This window comes from Quercus lobata, chromosome 6, assembly GCF_001633185.2.
Source record: "Quercus lobata isolate SW786 chromosome 6, ValleyOak3.0 Primary Assembly, whole genome shotgun sequence".
Taxonomy (NCBI): Eukaryota; Viridiplantae; Streptophyta; class Magnoliopsida; order Fagales; family Fagaceae; genus Quercus; species Quercus lobata.
In genome coordinates this window covers 48,912,049-48,930,539 of record NC_044909.1, presented here as the reverse complement: position 1 = coordinate 48,930,539, position 18,491 = coordinate 48,912,049, and the positions used below count along the sequence as shown (strand labels likewise).

Here is an 18,491-nt window from a genome sequence, read left to right as displayed (position 1 = left end):
GAAGTACTTGGCCAAGGGTGATTTTGAGCTTAAGAGTGCTTATGGGTTGGCCACGGACTCCTTGAGGGATGCCCCTTTCAATGGAAAGTGGATTTGGAAGCTAAAAATTCTGCCTACAATTCAAAATTTTGTCTGGAAGTGTATGCACCATAGCATTGGAGTTAATCAGTGTTTAGCGGATAGAGGTCTTCAAGTTGATGTCTGCTGCCCCCAGTGTCATGTTGAGGCAGAAACTATCTTGCACAGACTGCGTGACTGCCCCGTTAGTAAGAATTTGTGGCTGCACTTGGGTAGGCGGGTAATCAAGCATAATTTCTTCTCCTTGAGCTTACAGGATTGGCTTTTCTATAATGCCACATCTAGCTCTTATCACCAATCTGGTTCCCTACCGTGGAATCTTATTTTCTTATTTGGCATTTGGCTGCTTTGGAAGGAGAGGAATCTTTGCATCTTCAACTAGAAAAATCCTAATCCCAGACTAAGCAAAGAAGTGATGGATCGTGCTTCGGAGTTCTATTTCTGTGCGAACAATGGCTTGGCCACCAAAAGGACAGTTATAAGGAGTGTTAGATGGGAGAAACCGATGGTTGGCTGGCTCACCTTGAACACGGATGGTTCGGCAACAAGCAATACTGGTCTAGCAAGTGGAGGTGGGCTAATTAGAGATGAAAATGGGAGTTGGGTGACAGGTTTTGCTAGAAGGATTGGGAGTACAAATAGTTTTATGGCGGAATTATGGGCGCTGCGTGATGGTCTGCATCTGTGTCTGCAAGCTAATGTGCATTCTGTTATTATTGAGGTAGATGCTAAAGCCATTGTGGATGCCTTTAACTCTCCCTCTTCTTGTAATGCTTTTGTCTCAACTATCATGGAAGATTGCAGAATTATGGCTAACCAAATTCCTCAGAGAAGATTCAGGCATATCTACAGGGAGGCTAACAAGTGCGCTGATTTTTTGGCTAGAATAGGATTACTGCTAGACAGTGAGTTTGTTGTATTTTCAAATCCTCCGGTGGAGTTATCTACCTTGTTGGAGGATGATGCCGTTGGGCTAGTTGTTAGTAGGCTCTGTCCTGCCCCTGTTTTTGTTGCTTAGTGTTGTTTATGTTTCCCCTTTTAACCCAAAAAAAAAAAAAAAAACTTGTTAAAATTTTCTTTTAAAAATAATGAAAATGCAAAGAGTTATAGGAGTCATTTGGTAAAAGAATTCTAATAACGTTGTTTGTATTTTTTGAAAATATGTGTAAATAAAAAAATATGTGAAAATATATGTAATATTGTTTAAACATTGAAAACTGTTGTTTAAACAACAGTAACAAACGGGCCCATAATTTTTAAAAACTCTCTTATGATTGACCTCACAATTTTTCCAGTTCGTTTAGTTATATAAATATTTCGAGTAATATGCGTGCGTTTGCCCAGCAATTAAGTTGTGTTTTGTTTTTTTTTTGGTGGGTTCTATGGCACTGTTCATGGACCACCAAACCCATGAAAAACGCAGCAATCACTCACTGCTACAGTATTTTGTGTTTTAAAAATTATTTTACTACAATATTTTTAGCAATAAATTTTAAATTTTCAAAAAAATAAGCAGTATCCTAACGGACTCTCTACCTCAAACTTAAAAAAAAATTCATGGTATGCCACTCACCCATTTTTTTTATTACCATGCCGATCATTTTTTTTTTTATATTTTTTAATATGTTATGGTGTCAGGTACATCAAGTCACTTAATAAATTTTTATTTTTAATTGAATCAATGGATGACAAGCAGGGTTGACTAAATAAAATTTGAGATCTAAAAGACAACCATTTTAATGTGCGTTTTTATATTTAAATATAAATTATATAATACTTAATTTTTTTTTTTTTTTAGAAAGTAATACTTAGTTTACTGTTCTATATATGTAAGGACTCAATTTATAACGACCCCAAACCAGTCTTGGGTTCGTACGTTAACAGGCCCAAATAATAAAATTTGTAGAGCGTAAGTGTTCAAGAACTAGATTAACCTCTATAAAAGTAAAAAGATTTAACCTCACGTTTATAGATGGATCAGAACTGATATAACAATCGGTTTTTCTTTGAAACAAATACAGTTCTTTTGTTTTTAAGTTTTCTTCCTGAGTCTTCTCTTTGTTTTTCTCTCTGTTCCGATCCTCTTTCTGCATGCTTTTCTTTCATGTTATATACCGCCCTCTTTAGTCCATCTTCACCACACACGTGTAGGTTGGGTTCAGAGGATCTCTTTTTGTCCTATCTAACACCTTCTAGAACCTCCTTCTAGCAGCTGTAAGGCTACTTCATCACTGTTCAGACATCACTTCCACATTAATGCGGCCAGAGAGTTTGTTGAGAGGCAATTAATGCGGAGGCAGCTGTTACCATAGATATTTGTTTGCCTTCTCTCTCTCTCACCTTTGGCCCCTTATCCCACCTTTAGTGGTGACGTAGCTCCGAGGTATGTTTGTAACAAGATGGCATCCTAATCGTCCTCGGACTTATATTGCTGAGAAGGGTTTTGTCATCGGACGAATACTGAACTCACCTTTCGTGATATTCACTCTTCCCTTCGTTTGGTTACCCATTCAATCTGATATGGGCCTCATCGGGCAGGTTTGCATCCTCGGATGGTCCACAGGCCCAATTAACTTGACTTTAATAACTTTAGTAATTGATCGGCCCCCATAATATATATAATTAAAAAATCATTATTCTTCATCTCAATAAAAAAATCATTATTCTTACTTTTTAATAAGACTAATTCACTTAATGGTGATTGAGTTAAATTTCCTCATTCAAGCAAAAAATAAAAATCAAATCTCTCTCTCTCTCTCTCTCCTAAATGGAAAAAAATAGGAAATGTTTTCATATTAGGGGTATGTTTTGTGAATGAAACTTATTATTCTTATAATTATTTGGTATTACAATAAAAAGATTGATGCTTTGTAGTTCGAGTCAAACAAAAGGAAAAACATGTTTTTAGTGTATTTTTAGGATTGCAACTGTGGGGACTATGGCCCAAAATAATGTATTGGGTCTTGAGCCTTGTTCGAAGACACTAACAAATCTGAGGAGAGAAACACAACTTAGATTATCTACGTTACAAGCTTCGTCAGTGGGAGACAAAGAGAAGAAGGTCCGAGGAGGAACTCCTCCTTGGACATGGCAGACCCAGGCCAAGTGTATACTCAAGCAGTTGAAGTACGTCCTCTGAACATGTGAAATGGAAGAAAACTCAAAATATCTAAGGAAAAGCTGCCACCACCACATTAAATGCATTGCAGCTACTTTTCTAGTCGTATTAATGTGTAGAAGATCCCTGAACAGTATTGCTTTGGCTGCCACAACTCACAGAAGACTGAAAGGGGTGTCTGATGGGATAGGCGCTCAAATGGGGGTCCAGGTGATCAACAAGTGTAAGGTCCAGATAATCAGGAAGGACTTATATAATGTGGAAAAACCCCCATGAAGAGGGGAGAGCAAAAAAGGGATAAGAAAAGAATACTGTAGCATGTAAAAGAACCCTAATGTGGTGATCTTTATTTCTAAGTAAAACTCTAGTCTCCTCGGATGGAAGGTCGTTTGATCATAATAGCTTTTATTCTTGTCTGATTGTTTCTTAACCCCATGCAAGCCGTTGCTCAACTCGTCTAAACCTAGTTCTTTGACCCATACTCTACAAAATTCATCGTATTGGGCTTTTTGGACCAGGATTCCATACAGTTCGGGCTTGGGCTCCAAACTTTGTCCCTACAACAACCAAACATAAAAAAAAAAAAGTCAATTTTCCAACAATTTTTTTCTATCGAAACAAGTGGAATGCTCCAAACACAATAAGCAAGAGAGAGTTTTGAATATTAATTTTCTCCATAAAAGAGATTGAACAATATCATTGAACTTAGGGTTGAAAACAAACTGAGTCGAGCCAAACAAAGTATTTAAAATTCATAATATGTTCATTTTATTTACCAATATATATTTAGTAAACATCAAAACTAACAAAATCTATATCCTTTCAAAATTTGATGTTAATAATAATAACAGCTAAGTTACAGATGAAATTATATAACTTGAGTTAATTAAGTAGTATAATTTTCATTTATGAACTTATAAAATTCATCAACTTTATATTGTTTAAAACTATATTAATTTTTACAACTAAAAATATCATTCATATTATCAATCATTTATAAATAATATGTTGATATCTGAAAAATTTAGTTATAAAATTGTATAATTCTTTCTAAAGTTTGTGTAAATATATAAACATATAATATTATATATACTTATCTTGAATGCAATATGTTTATAAGCTTGAATCTATGTGTAAGGACGCAGTTTGAGTCCCTAACCCAAGGGATGGATGGGTTTAGGTCCAAAAAGCCCAATACAATGAATTTATAGAGAGTGGGTTGGAAAACTGGGTTTTAATGAGTTAGACAACAAGTAAAGTGGATCTCAATGACAAGAAAGTGAAGATAGACTAGTTTAATTTAAAGAAAATCGTCATCGGCACAATCCAAGGAGACTAGTTCTTATATATTTCTTTTCAAGTTTAATTACAAGTTCAACTTTTGATTGTTATAATGTTTTTCTCTTAATTTTTCGATCTCCCTCTTTAGGGTATTCTTTCTATTTTATACTATCTTCCTTATTTTCTCTTTACCCTCCACGTGTAGGGCAGATTGTTGATGTTTGGTCTTTGTCCCATTAGTACTTTCCTGAAATTTATGGTAGTAGCTGTAAGGTTAAAAATTATTGTTCAGGTATTACCTCCACATTAATGAGGCCAGTTGGTTAGATGCAGAACATTCAATACAGAGGTAGCAGCTTTTTCTCTAGATATTTTAGGACTTTCCTCTATTCTGTGCTTCTGTGATGCTTATCCATATCAATAGAATCTCCTGGAACACTGCTCTGGATGATAGACTACCACTTCGAACCTCAGCTTTGCTTAGTCGGGGAGGGATTCATCATCGGACTACCCTCATGGACCCATATGATCAAAACTAACCTCTTCACTTACTAACACAAACTCCTCTGATTATGTTCGCCCTTCTTTAGACCACTTAATGTCCTCGAATTGGGCTGGACCTCCAGCCCAATATACACATAGAGATATATATCGCTGGGCTTAACATCCCTACACTATTGATTAGCGTAAATCTTTGTGTATACAATTTAATAAAAATTTGGGCCTTCCTTGAGCCACACATCAAAGTTTATAGGAGCTCGGACTATTTAGTTTAGTATTATAGTTACTTTATTACAAGAGGTGGTATCTCATGTTCTAGCCATATGTGTAACAAAACACTTACAATACAATACTTGGGTCTCAACTTTCCTATTTTTGGGTTTGACTTTTTTTTTTTTTTTCAGAGATTATTATAACATGCTGCTAATCCCGCAGTTCGAATCATTTCCCTCCTAGACCTCTAAGTACTTTATGCATGGGAGATGCCGATTCAATAAAATTACAAATAACAACTTTGCTACAACTTTTTTTTTTTTTTGAAAAACTGCTACAAACTTAATCGTAGATCATTAACACCATTTTTATTTATTTTAATCATAAGCTACTATTTCAACGGTCAATAACCTTATAGATCAATTAACACCTTTGATATTTTCAATATATCCAAGATTTGTTGTAACTATAGAATTATGAAAAATAAAAACCCACCACTTCGAGCAATTGTCAAAAAAGTTGTCACCATCCTTATTATTCTGAACCAAAACAAGCTTCTTTGGTATCACTAGTTCACAATAGAAATAATTTGCAAAAATCTTTTACATTTCTATTATTCTTTTTTTTTTTTTTTGATCCAAGATTTCTATTATTTTATTTTAGAACCAGCAGATAAAATATCATAAAGTTAGACCTGTCCACCTCTGGTCCAATAAAATATCAACATTTTGACAGACTAGTTTGAGAGAAGTCAGATCTCCAACCCAAGATCACAATCGAACGGTAGAGAAGCCGCAGAAACACGAAACAACTAGGTCGCAGAAAGCAACACATTAAAAACCCAAAACCCAACCCCATTGAAATGACAATATTATCACTATCAGCCTTATTTTGCTCTCCAATTAGAGCTCTCTAGAGCCTCATCCTCCTCCGCAACCAAAACCCCAACACACTCTCTCCCTCTCACTTCTCAGAGAGAGAGAGTCTGTGACCTAAGAGTTACTGAGATTCAACGAAACAAAGAGCAAAGCCAAACACAGGTTCGTCTTCCATTTGCAGCTTCGAATAAATGCCCTAACTTCTTCTACACTGCTTTACTGCACATGAAAAGTTCGCAACTTCGAATAAATGCTTGCTTTTTTGTTCTGTTTTGTATTGTGTTGTATTGCTTGAATTGGATTGATATCGATATGCTATGCTTGTTCTTTGAATTGAGAAACAGTATGTTGCTTCGTATTGTCATTGTTTTTGTTCAATTAATTGTTTGGTTCTGTTAATGGTGGATGTGAAATGAAACCCTAGTGGATAAGGACTTTTGGCATGGTTTGAAATGGAAATTTTCTTTGAGAATGATAACTAAGTAGGAGTTTTTAGTTCTTAGTAGGTGGAGGACACTCATAGAGTTAGTTCTTTGAGAGAAATATGTGTTAAAAGGCCCTGTTTGGATGCACTTTGTTGTTTATGGGAGGGAGCTGGTACTCGAAAATGGAGAAAATTGACGATACCAAATGACTGGGAAATGTAATTATACATTGGGTGAGTATGTTAGGTCACTTGTTAAGTAAATTAGATTGTGATTTGGTGGATGTTAATACCGTTGCGTATAAAGTAACATAGTGTTTGCTGTTAAGAAAAGAAAAGAGGAGTGTTTCGAAGTTGGGGAACGAAGATTAATTATTTAGTTCTCTTTTATATTTGCCATTTGGAGTTGCAGCTCAACTCAGATTGGACTGTTTCCAAGTTCTGTAGACAATATATAACCCTGTGATACTGTAAACTTGCCAAATATCTTGGCTTTCAGAAGTTAGATTACAATTGCGGCCCATGGTTCTTAGCTTTTGAATCAGGATGAGCTGACAAAGAAAAATCAGTGTATTTCTGTAAACGTGTGCTGCTAGTCTGATTATTAAGAAGACTTATATTGCACTTCCTAATAATAAAATAAAAGGTCACGTCTATCTGCTGCCTTTCTAATCTTGTGCAAATCATGAAATCATAGATGTGCTCCACTTCATAGGAAACCAGAGATTGCATCCCGAAAGTTTAGGTGTGGGATTAATGACTCATCAAATCTTGCTCATTTTGAGTAAAAATGTCAACCCAGGGAGCTCACCTACCAATCTTACCCTCTTTCAATGTAAACCAGATGGCAGCAGAAGTATCCTTTGTTGAAGATGCTTTCTGACATGCCCAAAAATTTTATATTTTTTTAATTAAAAAAAAAAATTTGGTACAACAAGAAATTTCAGGACATTATTGTTCAACCATTCATTACGTTTTGACTTGTGCTAAATCATTTTTTTTTCCTTTAAAAATTTTATGTGCTTGAATAAACTTATGAAATCTTCTGCTCTTGTGTTCGTGCTCTCTCTTTAAGCTCTATTTTCTTTGACTGGGAACAATATTTTACACATGTTCATTTGCAATTTGAGTTTTTAAAATTACACGTGGTTGGCTTAGTGGTAGGAAGCACTTGTGGCTCATCACCTTGCAAGTCCAAGGGTAGGGGTTCAAGTAGTGACAAGCCCAACTATTTGTTATTATTATTAATATTATTATTTTTTACCTATCAAAAAGTTGAGTTTTTAAAATTGTAAAAAAAGTCAAGAAATTGGTCGTAGTGAGTCTCATGAATGTGTGCCATGTATTGATATGCTTATTGAGCAAGCAAATTGTACTGCACAAGTCCTTGCATGTCCAAACTTCTGTATGGGGCTATTTAAGGGGGCTGTGTTGCCTACACAATCATGCTGGGTATTATATATCCTTTAGTCCTATTTTTGAGTTTCATCCATTAAATCAATTTTTGTTTCTTAAATTAGAAGCTCTCATTAACCAGTATAGTTTCTTTTGATGTATTATAAACTAATATCCTGACTTATATGTTATGCTTTTGGCAGAAGTTCATCAGGCGTAAACTCATAAATAGTTCTTTTTAGCCAACAAAATTGATGGCAATTTCACCTTGTGGAAGTACATGGGTTGCTCAATGGGGAATTCGCCCTCAGTGTATGCTGAGGTCTTATGTCACAAACAAGATTCCAACATCCCGATATTGGTGAGTATCAGTCTATATGTCTAAGTTATCATCAATAGATTATACTTCCTAGATAATTGGATTGTATAGAAACCTCTTTCTTATTATATTTCTTGAAAAGTAGCTTAAATGGCATCCTCTTCCCTTGTATGTGCAAGGTGGAGGATGAGATCGTGGGTTCAAGAGCAACTAGGTTCATGTGTAACATACCAATTATAAAAAGAATTTCAAAGTTAAGGTTCCACTACAAAATAGAAGAAACGTACTAGGCTACTAGCTAAGTGTGAATACAAATTCCACTATAAAAAGAATTTTTAGTGATTCTCTTCCTTTATTCCTTAGCTCTCTTCTTCTTTTGTAATTAGTGTTTTTTTTTTATTTTATTTTTTTATGTTTTTGCTTTTCTATCTTTTCTTGTACTTTTGATATGCTGGTGCTACTTTGCATTTAGCAGTTTTTTGAATATACATCTTTCTTACCTATCAAAAAAAAAAAAAAAAGTGTGAAACAATAACTGGCAGCTAATTTGAAGAGAATTTGAGTATGTGATGTGCTGATGAAAATTAACTACACTCTCCTAATTTTACATAGAAATTGTCATAATTGAGATTCTCCTTTATAAAATCTTGTAGTCTTAAAGTCTTCTTAGAATCTTCACAAAGAGGTCTTCAAAGTATAATGAAGGAGTTCTAGATGCACCATTAAAGTTAGCACAACGGAATTTAGTGGTTGAATCAACTTGTTTTTGGTCTTACACTTGTATTAGGCTTTCATCAACTATTTAAGCATTTGTTTTATAATAAATTATTAAAATTCATCTTATCGGAAAAAAAAAAAAAAAAAAAAATTATTACAATTCATATAATATGCCTAAATTTTATTCCAAAATTTTATACTCATTAAAATTAACTATAAAAAAAATATCAAAATTAATTAAACTAAAACTTACTATCAAAATAGATCTAAATTAATTAAATTAAACTTATAAAATATAGGTAATAAAATAAATTTATATATATGTTGGGTCTGGTTTGGGTACATGGATTGAAAAAATTATCAATCAAAACACATACCAACCCAAGACTCCAAATAAAATTACAACCCAACTCTTTTTTTTGATAGGTAAGAAAAAAATTTTATTAAAAGAGAAAAAGCTAAAACAAAATACAAGATTCACGATAGTGAACAAGAAGAAAAGAGGGAGAAAGAACAGCAAACAGGCATTAAGTTATCCTAAGAGACAAAAGAAAATCCGAGATAGTAGAACAATTTGAGAGGCCCTAACACCAAGCCCAATCAAAGAGGGTCTGTCTACATAAATCTAGCAACTGATCCAATGATTTCGCCATATCCTCTAAAGAACGTCGATTCCGTTCTGCCCAAACATTCCACATTAAACAACCCGGAACTAGATTCCAAATAACAAAACTATGTTTCCCAAGCCATTGATACCAACAAAAAAATAAGTCTATAACGGAACCTGGCATGACCCAATCAATCCCAAACAGCGGAATCATATACATCCATAGAGAATGAGCAACCGGACAAGAAATCAGCAGGTGATCCACAGATTCTTCATTACAGCAACACATACAACAATGATTTACCAAAGTTTGGCCTTGGAGCATAAAATTATCCAAAGTAAGGATCTGACTATGAGCTGCTGTCCACATAAAGAATGCCACCTTTTTAGGAACCTTTGCTTTCCAAATGCCTTTCCAAGGGAAAGAAGTAAGAGTTGCGTTTCGAATATTAAGGTAAAAAGACCAAACATCAAACTTCTCACTTCCATTAAGACACCAAGAAAGATTGTCACTACCTCCACCCCTAGGAATTCTAGATTGAATGAAGTGAAGAAGGGAATAGGAAGCCGCCAACTCCCAATCATTAAATTCCCTATAAAATCTTAGACTCCATACTCTATCATTATCACCAGCTAGAGGACTTAACACTTCAGAAACAAAAGCTTCCTTATTGGCTGAAAACACAAATAGCTGAGGATAAAGAGATTTGAGAGAATTATCCCCAGTCCACTTATAATGCCAAAAAAGAATACAAGAACCATCCCCCACCACAAAAGACACATGCCTAGAAAAACTTTCCCACCCGTCACGAATACTTCTCCATAAACCACAATCATGAGCCCTTCTACAAACTCTAGTGCTCCAACCCCCTTTCCCCACCCCATATTTCGTGGCTATAACCTTCCGCCATAGATGAGTAGTTTCATGACCATATCTCCAAAGCCATTTACCCAGAAGAGCTTGATTAAACGACACCAAATTTCGAATTCCCAACCCACCCAGCTCACGAGGTAAGCAAACTTTTTCCTAAGCCACCAAAGGGTATTTGAAGCACTCTGCTGAAGAACCCCACAAAAAATTTCTCTGAATACGTTCTAATCTCATTGCCACAGCTTTAGGAACAGTAGAAAGGGAAAGATAATAGGTCGGGAGGCTTGACAATGTACTTTTCAACAAGGAGTGTCTGCCACCCTTTGACAAATAAAGCCGCTTCCAGCTTGCCAACTTCTTCTCCATCCTCTCTAGAATCGGATTCCAAATAGAGGCTGTCTTATACGAGGTATCCAATGGCATTCCCAAATAGATCATGGACAAATTGCCCACCCTGCAATGAAGAATGTTAGCCGAATTGTGAATGTTGCTCACCTCCCCAATAGGAACAATTTTATTTTTCCCCACATTCACCTTCAAACCAGTAAAAGCTTGAAAACAAGACAAAATCAGCCTAATGGATAGCAACTGCTCCCTAGAAGCATCACAGAAAAGAATGGTGTCATCAGCAAATAAAAGATGGGAAATACGAATGCTAGTAGAGCTAATAGTACCCACATGAAAACCCTGAATAAGGCCACCGTCCTCAGTTTTCTTCAAAATCCAGCTTAAAACCTCCATAATCAAAAGAAAAAGGAGGGGAGATAACGGATCACCTTGTCTAAGGCCTCTAGAACTACCAAAAAAACCAGCAGGAGAACCATTAACCAAGACTGAGAAACGAATAGTAGAAACACAAGCCTTTACCCAACTTCTCCATCGACCCCCAAAGCCCATCCTCTCTAGAAAATAGAACAAAGTATCCCAACTTACATGATCATAGGCTTTCTCAATGTCTAACTTACACACCACTCCTGGAATCTAACATTTTAGTCTACTATCTAGGCATTCATTAGCTATAAGCACAGAGTCTAAAATCTGTCTACCACCAACAAAAGAATTTTGAGACTTTGAAATGAGTTTATCCAACACCGTCCTCAATCTATTAGCCAACACTTTAGATAGCAACTTATACACACTGCTCACTAAACTGATAGGCCTAAAATCTCTGATATTTAGGGCATTATTCTTCTTGGGGATTAAAGCTAGAAAAGAAGCATTCAAGGACCGTTCAAAATCTGAGCTTCTATGAAAATGATCAAAGAAGGCCATAACATCCTTTTCCACTACACTCCAGCACTTTTGAAAAAAGGCCATAGTGAAGCCGTTAGGACCTGGGGCTTTATCACCCTCCATCTCTTGGAGGACCTGTACCACCTCCTCAGAAAAAGCCCTCTCAAGAACAAGCCGCTCATCCTCCTCAATATAAGCAAACTCCAAACCGTCCAAAGAAGGACGCCAAGAATTTGGCTCCGTGTACAAGCCCTAGTAAAACTGAACCACCTTAGACCGCACCTCTTCCTCATCCTCATAAAGGACCCCATCTACCTCTATACCTCGAATATGATTAGTTCTTCTATGCGAGTTTGCTACCCGATGAAAAAAGCGAGTATTGTTGTCACCCTCCTTCACAAACAATATCCGGGACTTTTGTCTCCAAGAAGTCTCCTCCAAAGAGGCTAAAAGTGCAATTTCTCCTTTAATCTGACCACGATGCGTTTGATCTTCTTGCGAAAGACCAAACAAATCCTCCCTTGCATCCAAATCCAATAGCTCAGATCAAAGGCATTTCTTCCTAAAGGCCAAGTCCCCAAAAACCTCCTTATTCCACTTTTTCAATTCATCTTTAAGAGCTTTTAATTTACGAGCCAGAATAAAACTCGGAGAACCCAGAAAACAATACCCATTCCACCATTGCCGAACTCTATCCACAAATCCCTCTTCTTTCAACCACATATTCTCAAACTTAAAGGCACTTTGACCTTTCTTGACACAACTAGCAACCGCCAAAAGTGGGCAATGATCAGAGACTACTCGGGGGAGTACCCTTTGAGACACATTCCCAAAATGATCTACCCAATCTATCGATGCTAAGGTCCTATCAATTCTTGACATACAATCTGTCCTCGAATCTCTAAACCAAGTGAAAGAAGTCCCTTCAAGTGGTAAATCCACAAGGTAATTAGCCTCAATTAAATCTGAAAACGCAAACATAGCCGGACTGAAAGCCTACAACCAAATCTCTCACTCGAATATCGAATGATTTTAAAATCTCCAAAAACACACCAGGCTATATTCCATCTGGAGTGTATCCTTATGAGCCCCTCCCACAACGCACCCCGTTGGCTATCATCATTAGGACCATACACTCTTGAACAAGCCCATACAAAATCGTCCACAACCCCCTTAAGTAAAACATTAATCGAAAACTGACCTATAGAATTGTCAATCTTTTCATAGACTCTTATCCCAGACTAGTAAGATCCCTCTTGCAGTGTTGACCGCATCTAGAGCAACCCTGTCAATGAACGAACTACCCCAAAGACTTCGAACAACAGAAGAGTTTAAAGAAAACAGCTTAGTTTCTTGAAAGCAAACAATATCACACTTCCACTCTTTGAGAAGATTCTTACACACCTCTCGCTTTTGAGGATTGTTTAATCCCCTAACATTCCAAGATAAAAGCCTTAAACTCATTTAAAACTAGTCTACACCCCTGTACCATCTGAAGAAACTCTGTCCCTCCCTTAGAATGTACCCCATCATAATTAATTGAAGAAATCAATCCTTTGAGCTCCCTGAGCCCTTTCTGCCTTGTATTTCCTATCCCTTTAGACTTCCCAACGTTAACCACATCAATGCAGTCCTGTTCTAGAAGACGAAACAAAGCCAGACATTGATCTTCATGTTTTACAATGGGGAAACCCACAATTTTACAGAAACTTTTCATTAAGTTCACCACCCATTTCGAGTTCTTCCCCTCAAGCCCCAGAAACTCTCCCTCATTCAATGCCTGTGTCACCTCCAATTCCCTCTGTTCAAAAGGATCCCACCTATAACCCAACACGCTAATCCACAAAAATCAATATACGCGTTAAATTGAGTTGGATTTGTTGTTTGGTTATGATACAACATTGGTAACAGGAGAGTGAGGAGAGAGTGGGAATGAGACAAAGACTTCATCAAAGTATCTTTTTGACTTGGTGTTTGGGAGTTGGTTAAAGAAATGGATATAAAAGTAAGTGTCACGTGAATCATGAATGGAATGGTAGAGAGGTAGACTGATGTAGAATCTTACCTAAATAAGCTGTCCTTGAAAAGAAAGCCACCCTTGGAGGAACCTTCGATTGCCACACCAACCTCCATGGGAAGGAAAGAGTAGGAGTGTAGAAAGAAAGATAGAAACCTCTAACCTCAACCTCTACCTTGTTGGCTTCCAACAAACCTTGTTAGGGCCAACCCTCCACACTTTTGAAGAGTAAACAATGTCCATAAACTGATCAAAAGAGTCTTCCTCCCAATCTTGCGGTGAACTACGAAATTGAAAATTCCAATGAATCCTCCCACTGGACCAACACATAACCTCTGCCATTGAAGAGTCCCTTACCCTACTAAGACAATAAAGTTCAGGAAAAGCCTTTTTGAGGGTAATATCCCCACACCACACATGCTTCCAAAAATTCACTTTAGTAGATCACCCACATCATACTGTAGGAGTTTAGAGAAGTTCAACCAGCCACTTCTAATAAACCTCCAGAGACTAACACCATACACACTTGTCACATTTTTCATGAACCAACCACCCTAAACATGCCCATATTTTGCCTCTATAACCCTCCTTCATAAAGCATCTGTCTCTAAACCATACCTCCACAACCACTTGCCCAACAAGGTAGAGTTAAAACTTCTCAAACGTCTTATACCTAGCCCCCTTACCTGCATTGGATGACAAACCTTAGCCCATTTCAGTAATTTAGAATCTCCACTAGTTCCACTCCACAAAATCTCTATGTAATTTCTCCATACAATTAGCAACCTTCCTAGGTAAAGGAAGAATGGAAAGGAAGTAAGTGGGTAAGTGTTACCTTACCCCCCTTAGATAAATGAAGCCTCTTCCAGCATGCTAGTCTTTGTTTCATCTTCTCTAAAATAGGATTCCAGATTGACAACTCCTTGAATTTGACAAGATTTTGATAAAACTTCGGTTTGATGAGATTTTCTGGTTTGATTATCAATTCCTTATAAAATAAGATTCCATCACAATTTCCAATTGTTGAGTGATAATTGCTTGTATGTTAGAATGTGGATCAGCTTGTTTTCTATGTGTGATTATCCTGGTCTGTGTTTTATAACTGTAAACTGGTTCTGATCTCTTCTCTCTCTCTTTCTCTCTTTGAGACTCTTGTTTGAATTTGATGTGATTTTAATTTTTGTGGAGATTTATTGTTTGGGTTTAGTATCAGATATTGGTGACTTATTGTGATGGAAATTGAGTATTGGCAATGCTCTCTGATATTTTTATTTGGCTGTTTACAATTTACTGAGTATTTGTTCTCCATGTACATGTGGTCTTCTCTTCAAATTAAATTTTATTTACTTGTCAGAAAATGTTACCAACATTTTCAGATCTAGTAAATTGTGGAAATGTTTGATGTGCTTATATCAACTTCTTTGCAGTACTACAAGCAGTATAAGCTTTTTGTCGGCACCAAGTTCAAGCTTATTTTCTCGTGGTTCCTTCCCTGTGGTATCGTATCCAGGGTCATCTCAAACTTCACAACGTCGTAGGGGTGCACGTTTCACAGTTAGAGCAGATTCTGTGAGTGTAAAATTGTTTTGTTTTTTCTTTGAAATGATAGTTGGGGCTAAATAGTTTTCAAAATTTTATTTTTATTTTAAAAATAGGGTATCTATATTTCCCTATTTATTTATTTAAATTTTATTAGAAGGAATGCTCTATTTTACTTATCAGATTAAGGTACTAATATCTTTTTATGTACAGGATTTCTATTCTCTTCTTGGGGTGTCAAGAAATGCCAGTAAATCTGAAATTAAAAGCGGTATATACAATTTTTACCCTTTTGGCAGATTGTTCTATGAACTTCTTTGCTTTTATGTTCTTGCTTGAATAGTTGCCAATTCATCTTTGCAATGGTTATACAAGTTGTCACTTAATGGCTTTAAGATTAACTGTATGCAGAGAGATCAGGCCAATTAGAGTAGACTTCTCCATGTTTATTAGCAAAGCAAATACTTCAATATTATGCCATGCAACTCATTACTATCTCATCCCTATCCTTATTAATTTGACTGATGTTGCTTTGGAGTTGTTTATGGAGTTTGGCTTCCCCTCCCCATTTTTTTCTTTTTTTGAAAAAGGAGAACATTTAGACCTTATAGACTTTGCAGGAGAGACTTTCAGAATGAGACTCTGTTAATGATATGAGTATTTTTCTGATCAAAATATTTTCTCCCCCTGCTTCCTTATATGTATATATAATTTATACATATTACCAATTGTTTCCCCTATGGTGGATCACATACTATCATTTTCTAGTCACTAAACTTATTGATAATGTCTGGGGATCTTTATCCAGTGCACTGAGATTGAAAAAATGGGCATTAGGATGTTGTATGAGATGGTTGGAGATTGAAACTGCCAAAGTAGTATTAGGTCAGATATAAATGTTTATGTGACACAGTAAGCTGCTTTTGACTAGGGGTGTCAATGTTCAACCCAACCCGCGAACACGACACGAACCCAATACGGTTTTTTTCGGGTTAGGGTTGGGCCTTAATGGGTTTGGGTCATAAACGGGTCAACTCGAAAACGACACGATAAGAAACGTGTCATAAGCGGGTCAACTCGCGTAACCCGCAATAGACACGTTTGACACGTCAATTTATTTGTGTCAAACCCGAAATGACCCACTTAACACAACCCGTTTAACTCGTATAACATATAAATAATTATTTTATTTTACATTTGTCAAATACCTTTTATATACATAATATATTTTAAATTAAAAAAGAAAAGTAAGTAATTACAAAAATTTACAAGGGATATAACTGAAAATTAAAACTTCACAAACCATAAATCTCTAAACCCTACAAACCCTAAACCTCTAAACCTTCTTATAAATATCTATTTTTTTTTTTATTCCAGCCGTATTATTCTTCTCACGCCAATTCTCAACAGTTAAACTCAAGTGTAAACTCTCAAGCCCGTTATCTCTCTCTCTCTCTCTCTCTAATATTTTTTTTTTTTTCTTCTGAATGATGCTTTTCAGCTTTTGTACAGTAAACTTTGAACCCATGTGCCTTGTGTTTTTCTTGATTGCATGATATGGTCCACTTGTTTTAGTTTCTTTGAATGATAATAAGACAACTTGATATTATATTATTATGCTTGTTGGCCATCTTATAAACATGTGTTAAGATGCAAATGCTGAAAAGCAACAAAAAGTGTATTTCATATGTTGCGGATTATAGAATTCATAACCCTTGGATCCATAACATCCGTATATCCATTAGTGAAAAACAACAAAAATTCATAACCCTTGGATGTTATATTTAATATTATGCAGGTTGAAATAGGTTGTGTTATATTTATGTCAACCCAACACGACTCGTTTATTAAACGTGTCAAATGGGTTGGGTCAGGTCAACCCGCCTTATTAACAGGTTGGGTTAGGGTTGAAGGATCCTGACACGATTATTAAATGGGTCGGGTTAGGGTTGAGCCATTTAGTCTAATACCCCTACCTCGACACGACACGAACCCGACACGCTAACCCGAATTGACACCCCTACTATCAAGGGAGTGGCATGATGGTTTACCGACAGTACAGAAAACTCTCATTTTGTGGGGTTTGAGAAAGGTATTTAATTGGTAAGCCTTACCCTTATAAAATAGACTCAACACCACCACCCATTGCAAAACTCACCACTATTGCCATAAAGTTAGTGCAATTTTGTGATGGAGTTCAAAGGGATTATGCCATCAAAGCTAGTGGTGATATAGAGGGCGAAATTTGGGAATAGAGATTAGCACTTCATTTGTGAGTTCATAAAGGAAAGAAAATGAATGAAATGTAGTATTGTTTGTACTAACCCAATTGAAATTTTTATATTTTTTGTGGAATACAATAAACCGGGAAAAAAAAAACAATTAGAGAATTTCTAAAGTGAGGGTGAAAGTGTGGAGAGGGAATCTCATGCTTATGGGTTTAGATGTATTTCTCTAGTCTTTGCTTGCTTCTCAGTATGGTGGCTCCCAAACTAGTGTCTCTTAGGTGGAAGGTTGAGTTTGGGTTTTTGATTTTGTGGGTTTTAATTTTTCAAATTTTACTGTACGTAAATAGGCAATAGGGTATCAATGAGATGTGAGTGTGTGTGTGAGAACCTATTCATTAAGTTTTAAAAATCTGAGATGGCACGCTAGTATTAGAGGGTACCGGTGTAAAAAGTTGGGTTTACATCATATCCTTATTTATGGTCATCACTTTCGATTCTTTCTTCAGCAAATACTTCATTAGGTCTACTTCATTCCGGCCCCCTAGTCAAAAGCTCCATAACTACTATTTTCAATCGATTAGTAAAAGTAAATGTTTTGAGATTCCTAATTTTCCCTCTTTAATGAGAGCTTCCTCAAAGGTATATAGTTTTTTCACCTCTCTAAAATACAAAGAAAAGAAAAGAGAACATAATTCTTTCACCTTCATTCAAAGTTCAAACAATTGATAGTACAAGTTTGGGTAAAATGCATTTTATGTCCCTTAAATATGGGGTCTATTCAATTTTGGCTCCTCAATTTTAAAATGTTCAATTTTGGTCCTTCAAAATTTTAAAATGTTAACAATTAGTTCCTCTATTTTTTTTTCTTTCGTTTACATGATTAATGGAACGTAGAGTCATCCCATATTTAAGGGCCAAAATCAAACCAACCTAATATTTAGGAGCCTAAAATTGAACTAATTAGTGTGCGTTTGGATTTTGTTTATTTTTCTGAAAACTAAAAACTAAAAACAATAAAAATAAAATAAAAAAAAAAAAATTCCGGTTACTGTTCATTAATGAAAATACTATG

The 18,491-nt window shown here is 36.0% G+C and overlaps 1 protein-coding gene across 1 annotated transcript; it reads left to right on the top strand.

Moving 5' to 3' along the window:
- Nucleotides 1-6,000: 6,000 nt before the first annotated feature.
- Nucleotides 6,001-15,817, top strand: LOC115993712 (chaperone protein dnaJ A6, chloroplastic-like). The gene is made up of 4 exons (XM_031117668.1): nt 6,001-6,231; nt 8,092-8,249; nt 15,080-15,221; nt 15,405-15,817. Exons 2-4 carry the CDS (start codon nt 8,143-8,145, stop codon nt 15,528-15,530), a joined length of 375 nt encoding a protein of 124 aa, XP_030973528.1. The 5' UTR covers nt 6,001-6,231; nt 8,092-8,142; the 3' UTR covers nt 15,531-15,817.
- Nucleotides 15,818-18,491: the final 2,674 nt, after the last annotated feature.